The 10,890-nt window shown below is 31.0% G+C and overlaps 2 protein-coding genes across 3 annotated transcripts; both read left to right on the forward strand.

Annotated features, from left to right (window-relative positions):
- Positions 1-1,783: 1,783 nt before the first annotated feature.
- LOC107496554 (reactive Intermediate Deaminase A, chloroplastic) lies at positions 1,784-4,429 on the forward strand. The gene is made up of 6 exons (XM_016117843.3): positions 1,784-2,030; positions 2,192-2,307; positions 2,646-2,690; positions 3,119-3,192; positions 3,410-3,459; positions 4,057-4,429. Exons 1-6 carry the CDS (start codon positions 1,841-1,843, stop codon positions 4,149-4,151), a joined length of 570 nt encoding a protein of 189 aa, XP_015973329.1. The 5' UTR covers positions 1,784-1,840; the 3' UTR covers positions 4,152-4,429.
- A 1,743-nt stretch (positions 4,430-6,172) lies between these two features.
- On the forward strand, positions 6,173-10,461 carry LOC107496562 (OVARIAN TUMOR DOMAIN-containing deubiquitinating enzyme 2). Of its 2 annotated transcripts, none has more exons than XM_016117856.3 (9): positions 6,173-6,247; positions 6,820-6,911; positions 7,027-7,072; positions 8,525-8,633; positions 8,926-9,017; positions 9,125-9,187; positions 9,591-9,709; positions 9,817-9,892; positions 10,146-10,461. In XM_016117856.3, exons 2-9 carry the CDS (start codon positions 6,847-6,849, stop codon positions 10,200-10,202), a joined length of 627 nt encoding a protein of 208 aa, XP_015973342.1. In that variant the 5' UTR covers positions 6,173-6,247; positions 6,820-6,846; the 3' UTR covers positions 10,203-10,461. The 2 variants fall into 2 exon arrangements, with proteins under 2 accessions (XP_015973342.1, XP_015973343.1); XM_016117857.3 differs by lacking the exon at positions 6,173-6,247 and adding an exon at positions 6,265-6,381.
- The last annotated feature ends 429 nt before the right edge of the window (positions 10,462-10,890 follow it).

Consider the following 10,890-nt stretch of genomic DNA (forward strand, 5'->3'; position numbering starts at 1 on the left):
ATTCTTCTTTAATTATTATTTCACATATTAACAATAATTTAAATAAAATTAATACATTTAATCCATTGATAATCATTATTATTATGCAAAACTATTCGTATAAAGATATTTTTATATAAAATAATAATTTAAATATTAATGTATATTATATTAAATAATTTACTTAAATTATAATAATTTTTTTGTCCATGTTATTTTCCAACCCGATAGATTAAAGACTAATCCGTCGCGGATCTGAGCTTTATTTAAGGGTTTGTTGCTGGCTAATGAGTTGCTGCATATAAAAGTCGGAAGTTGAACCAACAACACTTGTTTAAGCGGACGAGTGAGCTGACTACTCAATCAACCACTATTGGTTATAAAGTATGATTAATTTCGCTAAAAATCCAAAACATATTTTTAGAGCATCTCCAACGGGCAAAACTTTGGAGCTCTCCTACTGTGTTGTCAGAGAGAAAAGAGAGATGGGCGGTTGAAGAGAAACTCACTTGAGTTCCTTCACGCAATTCAAAACGAGGGAGTCCCTCTAAATGGGGACTCCCATTAACCAATACACAATTGCAAATGACAAGTAAAATAAAAAATTATATAAAATATTAATTAATTAAATAATTATATTATATAATTAAATAATAATTAATTTAATAATAATTATAATGACTAATTAAATTAAATATTGATATTTTTATTTAATTAATAATTTATATTAATTAATTAACTAATAATTAATTAAGTAATTAAATTATAATTAATTTATTAATAAGTAAATAAATTAAATAATTAAATTTTTATTTAATTAATAATTTATATTAATTATTTATATCATTATTAATATTAAATATTATTTATATTTATATTATTATATTAATTTAGCCGTTGCAAAACTAGCCGTTCTAAAAATAGCCGTTAGAAACTAGCCGTTAGATGTGGAACGAGCATTCGGAGTGTTGCAAGCACGCTTTGCAATTATAAGTGGTCCAGCTCGTTTTTGGAAAAAGAAGAAGGTTGCCAACATAATGAGAGCTTGTATTATATTGCATAATATGATTGTTGAGGATGAAAGAGACACTTATGCAGGAAATTTTGCTCAAGGCTTAGAGTATGATAATGTTAAAAATGGCTTATCACAACCTCAGCTGGGAGAGGAAGATTTTGTACTATACCATCAATTTCTCTAAAGAAATGGCCAACTTCGAAATAGGCAACAGCATAGACAATTGAAGGAGGACTTGATTGAACACATATGACAATTTCACAATGCTTGTCGTCAATTGTAGAGTTTAATTATGTTTTTCTTTGTATTAAATAATTTTACAAATTAGTGTAACTTCGAATTATCTATTGTGTATTATTGTTATATATGAATTTATTTAATATTAATATATTTTTACAATGAATTATTTTTAAATTTAAATATTTAAATTACATTATTAAAAAAAATTAATTATATTAATTTTAAGTATTTTAATTAATTAATTAAGTGGAATTATAACAGGGACTAAAGTTAGTTCCTCTTAATGAAGAAGAGAGATGCTTTGAGTTTCTATTTACTGTTTATGACGCAAAAGTTGATGTGGAATTACTTTTTATAATAGGTGGACCATAAACAAAAACCGAAATGAAATTCCCTATTAGAGATGGTATTAAGGCCTAAAAGGGCATCTAGTCAATTCAACCGGACCGGCCCAGGAAACTTTCTCAAAAGAACCCAAATTGGTAAATTCATAGATCATATGGGGGCATTTCGGGAAACCAGAAAAACACCACCAACAAAATCACAGTCCACTGAAACTATTGTCTTGTTTGGAACACTTTTCAGCTCAGAGACAGACACAAAGATATGGCTTCGTGGTGTGCTTCGAGGTGCTTTCAGATTCCGGCGATGGACGTCGCCGCACTCCGCAACCGCGCCTCCATCGCCGCCGCCGCCGGCGTAGGGTGCGCTTCCATTGCCGGCACCTCATTCCTCCGCTCATCAAAATCAAAGCGCGCTTTGCCATTCACCTGCTTAAGCATCTCAACTGATGCCAGTTAGTTACAACAAAACCCGTTAAAATTTTTCTCATCAAAATTCAAACTTTTCGTTAAAATTATACTCTTTTTCACATTTTGATGTGTTTCCAAATCCTGGGTCATCTTAACTTGTCCCCATTTTTTTCTTTAATTTATTTTGACTGTGATTTTTGTGTAGGTTTAAAGGAAGCTGTTAAAACCGAGAAGGCTCCAGCTGCATTGGGACCGTATTCTCAAGCAATCAAATCCAACAACCTTCTCTTTGTTTCAGGTGTTCTTGGCCTTGTTCCTGAGGTTAGTCAATTTTTCTTAGCAATGATGCGTTTGTTTCAGCTTACTATTTTGTTACCTTTTTTTTTAACTTAAAAAAACGTTCAATTTTACCTGTGGTTGAATAAATAATAGAAATAATAAGGATAGTGTCAATTAGGCTTAATGTCTCCCAAAAGTTGTGAATATGTGCATTTATGATGAGCCTAATAGTAGCTTCTGAGATAAATTAGTTCTCATCTTCTTTGTCTTTTAGATGATTTTAGTTGTAGAATCACCTAGGCTTAGTGTTTCCCAACATTTTTATATATGTCCATTTGTGCTGTGTAATTGAGAATTTTTTGTTTTGGTCTTGAATGCAGACAGGGAAATTTGTCTCTGATAATGTTGAAGAGCAGACAGAGCAGGTACCAGAACTTTTGCACTTGCAACATTTCAATGTGATTATCATATAGGCATAATTTGTTTAGTACTTTTGTTGGTGATTTGTTACTTTTCTAATGGTTCGGTGTGTATGAACTTTAAATCTTCGATTGTATGTGTTCTCCCCCTTTCTAAAAGGCTTACATTTCTTAATTTCATGCGATTGTTGTGTTAAATGTGAATATAAACAATGGATAGTGATTTAGCTTCAAATGACTGAAATGGTTTGTATTAGGACACAATGGTATTTGATTCATGTAGGTGGCTTTTATCGTATGAGAAAAGACTTTGATGACGTTGTTGTTGTTGTTGCATTCTTGTAAACATTTACGTTTTAGTTCAACACTAGTAATATTCTCAAGTGCATTGAACTGATTCACATGCTTACCATTTAAATAATTTTGCATTGCAGATCCTTAAAAATATGGGGGAAATCCTTAAAGCCGGTGGTGCCAATTACTCATCGGTTGTTAAGACAACAATCATGTAAGAATCCCTTGCTCCACTAAAGTTTGAGATTTTGTTATGAGTCTCACGGGACTAATTCCTGAAAAAGAATCACACATTGGGAAAAAAGAGCCTTATAAGACCTATGGCTCTCCCACAATAATAGCTAGAAGGTCTTGTAGCTCATTACAGATTGAATTGGTGATCATGTGAGTCTTTGGCAAGATGACTAGTTTTAATGATTTATTTATTGCAGGTTGGCTGACTTGAAGGACTTTAAGAAAGTCAACGAGATCTACGCTAAATGTGAGTTCTTTTGTAGTGATTTTCGATGTTTGCTTGACGCATTTTATGTTTGAGCGAATTCTAAGCTTGCAACAGCATGTCTAGGTGAAAAGACGAGTAGCTCCGTTCTAAGACTTTCCGTTTGGTTCACTTTGCATTGCATGTTATGAAAATAAGCAGCTCTGAGGTTTAATGGCACTTAACTCCCCTGAACTTTGAAAATGTGCAAATTGACCCCCTAAACTTTCCTAAATATGCAACTTTATTACCTTAAATTTGTTGAAAGTGTGTGTGTGTGTGTTTTTTTGTTTTCTCCGAAAAGCATCAACATGGTCAATCTCTACATAGTTGGGAAAGCTCAATTCACACATTTTAAAATTTCAAGAACTAAAGTACAAATTTTTGTGGTTTCTGTAATTTAAATTTGAAGATTCATCTAATATCTTGCCATAGTGAATAAATAGTACATCATCATATATGCTAAGAGTGGAAACTGGAAACTAAAAACTAAACTGATTTTGAAATAGTAAGGTTTTTTCAGTCTCCAACTCTCCATATTAATTTCAGATATTCAATAAATCTTCATTCATTGACTTTTGTGTTTTCAAATGGTTTCAGATTTTCCATCAACTCCCCCAGCTCGTTCAACATATCAGGTAGCTGCATTGCCATTGGATGCAAAGATTGAAATTGAGTGCATAGCAGCTCTATAAGCAAAATTGAAGCACCAGTTTCATAATAATAAACCTTGGCCCTTAAGCAAAGTTCAGTTAATTAATAATTCAAAAGGGTGCATATATATCCTAGTGTTGGAGTTTTATTTTGGATTTTTTTGCCACCTCTTTTGAGTTATCATGCTCTTGTCATTACAATTTGTTCTAGTTACTTGATTATGCGGCCATTAAAAGTGAAAGAAACTAAGCAAACATGTTGTTTGTTATGCAGCTTCTTGTAGAATTTTATCACATAAGAAAGAACATGCAATGATGTATCACTTCTTAATAATAGTCTTAAAACATTTTGTCTTAATGCTAAGTGAAGAAAAAAAATGTAAGAGACAATCAATTTATTGGAATCTTGAAATTGTGCGCTTCAGCTAAGTAGCTACTATCTGGTTATTAAGAAAAATATGTTGCATGTATGAACAAAAAATAAATAAATAAATAAAATAAGATTTAATTACTCTATCGGTCTATATAGTTTCATTGAATATTTAATTAGTTTTTTTTTATTGAGTTCTTATATCATATTACATTTTGTAATTAAGTTTATGTCGTAACAAAAATGCTGAAATTAATAGAATATTTCGTTAAACAAAATAAATGTCTAAAATTAAATATTTTATGTAGTTTAACAGAATATTCTGTTAATTTTAATGTTTTTATTACGATGGGAATTTAGTAACAACATTTTATATAGTATAAATAATTAAAAAATATAAAAATTTAATTAAAAATTTAGTAAAATTATAGAGACTAATAAAATAATTAAATCATAAAATAAACATCTGTTCAACCAATGCAAGTCGACACAGATGAATACCCTAGTCCTTATTTTATTGATTATGATGTTATCTACTTATCGTTAGTTAAAGTGATAAAATTATTGCAAAACCACATTTACCACGTTTTGTAACACATGATCATCATATCATACCTCATATTAAGCAAGCAATTAAGGAATTTCATGTAGTTATCATTGCAAGAGTAATGTCGGATGTTATATTCACACTAAATTTAATCTAAAATATAAAAAGAGAACTAGGTTTGCAAAGATATTTTTTGCTTTAACTTCTAGCTCTTAAAGGAATAAAAAGTAATGGTTTGTTTGGTGAGCTTCTAAAATATTTTTTTTTTTAAGTTATCTTTTTTTTTTAAGATTTTATGAAAAAATAAAAATAATTTTATGTTTAGTTATCTTACGCAAAAATATTTTTTTATCTTAATTATATTTGGATATAATAATATAAATTTTTTTTTATTTATTTATCAAAAAAATATTTTTTTTATTTTTTAGTACTTTTACTTTTATTATTAAAAATTTGTCAAATAAATTAAAAAATAAAAAAATACATTTTTTATTAAAAAAAGTTTTTTTTATTAAGATAATAACATCCAAACAAATACTTACTCTTTCAAAAAATTTTGCTAATGAATTATAAGTCATTATGGGAAAAAAAAAGTATAAAGTAATTCTTTAAAAAATTACAACTTTGATTATGTCACACTCAAAGATAAAGATTCGTGATGATCTAATAAATTATAAGATATGATGCTATTGCTACTAGTAATTATAAGATAATTGTCACCTAAAAAGTATGTTCAACTTATTGGCACTCACCTCTTAAATTATTGAACCATAAGAAACAAAATAAGAAGCAATCAAAGAAATAATAATAAAAAAAGAAGAAGATAAAACTCGTGGGATAAATTCTTAATAACAAATTATAATATCATGGTTAAGATTTGAATTCAAAAGCTATTAGTTAAGATATCAAAATAATTATATTTTGACTAATATCACCTTTCTTAGAGCTCAATTAAAGTTCTAAATCCTAATCTAAAATTTAAATTCTCCAAAAAAATAAGGATTAAAAAAATAATTTTACAATAAAAATTGAGCTAGTTAAAAGTTTATTCCTTTTACTTATTATTCTTATAATGTTATTATTTAAATTAAATAATAAAAAACAAGATTCAATTAATATATATATATTTTGAACTCACATGTTTTTATGTTACAATGTTGATAAAGGCTTCTCTGTTTCAAATCAGATACCACTTGAGAAAGACGGTGGCATCCCCAAAAGGTAACCTTCAATAATCTAAATTCATTTATTCATTCATTCTTTTTTGAAATTTATAGATATATATAAAAGCCATTCCTTTTTCCCCCACACTCCCAAATCCAATCCACAATTTGCAGCATCAGCAAAAAAGCAGAGTAAGATTTTTGTTGTCACTGCCCCAATTCTATATTCCATGTTCCTTGCGTAAAAAAGCTATCTTTGCTTTTAATTCTTGCCTTTGAAGCAATTCCCAGTTCCCATAGATCTGCAAATTCAATTGGGTGTTTGTTTTTCTATTATTCTTTGAGAAGCTGTTTCATTGTCTTGTGTTGTTGCTGATTTGAGCTTCTCTAGCTTCTTACAATTCGTAAAGTTTTCATCTTTATGTGCTGTTCTATTTGGGTTCCTTTTTGTTCCTTGTATTCAATTTCAAAGTTTTGCTACAGCTAGCTGAAGTTTTCATAATTTTCCATTGTTTTGTTTAGTTTGGTTCTGTGGCTATGTAATAAATTCTAGGATTTGTTCTTGTCTTAGGTTATTATTATGTAGTAGCACTTATAGAATTTGATCAAGGATTTGATTCTTCTGTTTAGGTTTGATATTTATTTACAATCTACAGCATGGAAGGTATTGTGGTGAGAAGGGTCATTCCCTCGGATAACAGTTGCCTCTTTAATGCAGTTGGGTAAGCAATGAACATCAGTCTCTATTTTCATGTGATCTTGAAAGTATGGTTGCAATGATTCAACTTGTCATGTTATTTACCGATTTGTCGATTTGATTGTGTTTGCTTATTTCAGATATGTGATGGATCGTGATCAAACGAAAGCAGCTGAGCTGAGACAGGTGATTTGCTTATAGTTATACATTTATATTTATATATATGTTTTGGTTTTTTGGAGCCCCTGGCCCCTAGAGGGGCTAAACGGGAAGAATGGCGGGAATGTTCGATTGGAGGATCGAACTTGTATCCGAAAGCCACGTCACCTTGGACACCAAAGGAGACGCCATTTGAGCTATATGCGCTATTGATTGCTTGCATTTTATTCATTGGTTATAAATATGCGATACGATGTGTATACAATCATCCAATTAACCTTACCCCAACAAGTCCACAAGTGGAGTGGCTACTTCTAGGATTTGAATTTGTGACGTTCAGATCACAAATAAGCAACCTTATAGTTACGCCGAGGCTCACCCTGATAAGCTGGGAAAAGTAGCTTGAAAAGGAGGTTTGGAAATGCTTATAAATGTGTTCTTAATTGAATTTACCTTTTCTTTCATATTACTTTTCTTGTATTGATTTGAATTTGTGGGACAACCAAAAATACTTCTGATGTTTTTCATTCCCATTTTCGGCACAATTATTCCTTTCCAATACATAGTTCTATACAAATTTGTGAAACCTGAGAGGGCTTGTTTATTGCAAGATGAGAGAAAGCTCACATGGATTTTGGAGAGAAATCAACGGATGAGATTAAAACAACTAATTAAGTGTGTGGTTGAGTGACCTTTCCACATCCACTTTCATCCTTTTTGCAGACTCTCCCTGTTTCTTAGTTTCAAGGACCTCACTTTCTTGCATCCATCTTTGCTCCTTGTCTTCCGCACTGACTCTCGTTTTCTTATTGAAACCTTACTCCAATTGGACTCCAAGAATTACATTCCTTAGATTCCTTGTCTGTTTTCTGAACTTTCATTTGTTTCTGTAGTTGTTTGCCGATCTTTTTCGTTTTCTTTTTGAAATTTAATGACTTGAATTATTTGAATAAAGGAGTTTAGGGTATCATGGATTTGTATATCATGTTTTGATAACCATAAAAAAAATCAAATCAAGTTTGAATGGGTGAGAAACAATCAAGTTCAGTTAGAGTTGTACCATAATTGTTTAACTGGCTAATATTATGTAAGAAGCAATCAATCTCGCTATCGCAAACCTAACTTTCTCAGGCCATTATTTTGCGACAAGCAATCAATATTTAAAAACATGATATTTTGTAAACCAGACTGAACAGCCTAACTGAACTGAATGAAAGCCACACACTAATATTCTCTTTGTTAAGCCAAAAGCATGAAATCTATTAGGCGGCAAGCTGTCGGCACGATGCACAAAAGAGTGTAGGCACACGATAGTTTGCATAACTTGCAATTAGTTGTTTTACTTTTCATTCCAAGATGGTAGTTTTCTACCAGTGTGCCCTGTATTATTGTCTAACATCTTATCACTTTCACCGTGTTATTGACATCTTTGATTTATTTATTTTATCTGAGTATTTTGTGGTGTTTGGTTTGCTACAGGTTATAGCTGCAACAGTAGCAAGTGATCCGCAGAAATATTCTGAAGCATTTCTTGGGAAGCCGAATGCAGAGTACTGTAACTGGATTCTTGACACAGAGAAATGGGGAGGTCAGTTGTGCTATGTGGTTCTAACCTTTGTTTTGTTACTTTGTTTCTGCAAAATACTAAGCGTACGTAAGCAAAAGGCGTGTTACCCTGAAAATTTTTAGTGGTAATAACTGCTAAGATTAAATTAACGTGACAAACGCCACAACAGTTAGTAATTCTTTATATGCTTTTCTGGTCAAGATTTTTCCGGTCGGTTAGTTGATGAGTTCACCACTAGTTTCAAAGTGTATTTCGACCTATCTTGCATACTTAGGGGTAATGGTTATTAATTGACCTATGATCGTTTGTGAAGGTGCGATTGAACTTTCAATATTGGCGGATTATTATGGACGCGAGATTGCTGCATATGATATCCAAACATCGAGATGTGACTTGTATGGTCAGGTAAAGAGAATCTTTTATTTTTGCATTCTCACAAGGTCTTAAGTTTTCTTTTCAACCTCTTATAGCTTAACTTTTTCGCTCTCTTCATTTGTGGATAATGTCGACAGGAAAAGGGTTATTCGGAAAGGGTGATGCTTATTTATGATGGTCTCCACTATGATGCTTTAGCTGTATGTCATTTCTTAGGCCAGAAATTACTTCTCCTCTGCCACTATGATTGCATTGTATCTTCTCATGAACTCATCAAAATTTAAGGGTGCACTTGGTTTGCGTTTTCATTTTCAATATTTTCTGTTTTTAGAATTTTGTGAAGAAAAAAGAGAAAACAAGAGGCGAAAACGGAAAGCAGGGTTTTATTATTTTCACTGTTTCCTCTTTTTCCTTCACAGAATCCTAGAAACAGAAAATAAAAACGCAAACCAAACGCACTCTACTTTATTGTGATTGTGAAACTAATGGTATGTGGTAATTCCATTATTATCTAACAATCACATAGCTCTACAGAATTAAGGTTCATATGCATTTTCCATTCCATTTCCATGTAGCCTGGTGTTTACACCTTGTATGGTTCAGGTGTCGCCCTTTGAGGGTGCTCCCGAGGACTTCGATCAGACGATATTTGCCGTACAGAAAGACAGAAGCATTGGACCTGTTGAGGGGCTTGCTCTTAATTTTGTTAAGGACCAACAGAGGTAATCTTCAACATTCTGAAAACTTGAATGTTGAAAGTGTTTAAAAAAAAAAAAAGAAACCAGAGCAAAGTTGATGTAACATTTTTTTTATGGCTGCACTTTAACAGGAAGAGGAGATTCACCGACACCGCCAACTTCACCTTGCGCTGTGGTGTATGTCAAATCGGAGTTGTTGGTCAGAAGGTCAGTCCTCATCTCCTTACGCTTCGCGATAAATATTTGCATCCTCGTATAACATATTTAATGCGCGCTCCAGAAACATGCAGAACAACTCATTCCTGATTTAGATATAACTTCTAACCATTGTAAATGAAAATAAGTGACTATGATTAATATCATGAAGCACACAAATACCAACATTATGGATCAATCTCTTGTTATAGTTCTTATGATTTTGAGTAATTTTGGTGTAATTTTTCTTTATGAACAAATTCAGGAAGCTGTGGAGCATGCACAAGCAACCGGTCATGTTAACTTCCAAGAGTATAGATGATGATGATCTAAGAAGAAGAAACTCACATGTGAATTTTGTATCAAGAACAATGTTTAATTGGTGCAAACTTCTTCTTTTTCATTTTTATTATGAAGTGATTAAAGTAAAAACTAAATTGTTTATGCCTTGAAAATATTGTAGCAAGTTGTGTTGTAACTTGTAACAATAATTATTTATAGCCACAGTTTCAATCCATTGTTATTTTATTGTAACAAAAATAATATTAGTTAGTATTTCTTCAGCACCATAATAGATAAAAGATCTGTTTTAGCCATAATCCCCTTTTTTTTCATTCTATTTTTCCCCTCTTTCATGAAATGTTTGATAATGTCAAAAATGATATTACCAGTTTTATTTTTTATTATGTCACTCTATACATGATTATATATAAAATATATTATTAAAATAGGAATAATAATATCCATTCACATATTAATTTAGTTAAAATATTTCATCATACCCATGAATCCCTTTATCAAGGAAATGATTCATATATTAGTATCTAAAAAATTAATATATTAAAAATATTTTTTCCCCACAAGAAAGAAAGATCATTATGTTAATCGTTTTGGGCGGTTAAATATGTAATTCTTATTTAAAAAAAAGAGAGGATATTTAACATATTTGGCATAAAGTAATGAAATTATATAAATTTGAGTTTTTGTATTTTTAATATATATATTGCCCT

The sequence above is a fragment of the Arachis duranensis genome, chromosome 7 (genome assembly GCF_000817695.3).
Source record: "Arachis duranensis cultivar V14167 chromosome 7, aradu.V14167.gnm2.J7QH, whole genome shotgun sequence".
Lineage (NCBI taxonomy): Eukaryota > Viridiplantae > Streptophyta > Magnoliopsida > Fabales > Fabaceae > Arachis > Arachis duranensis.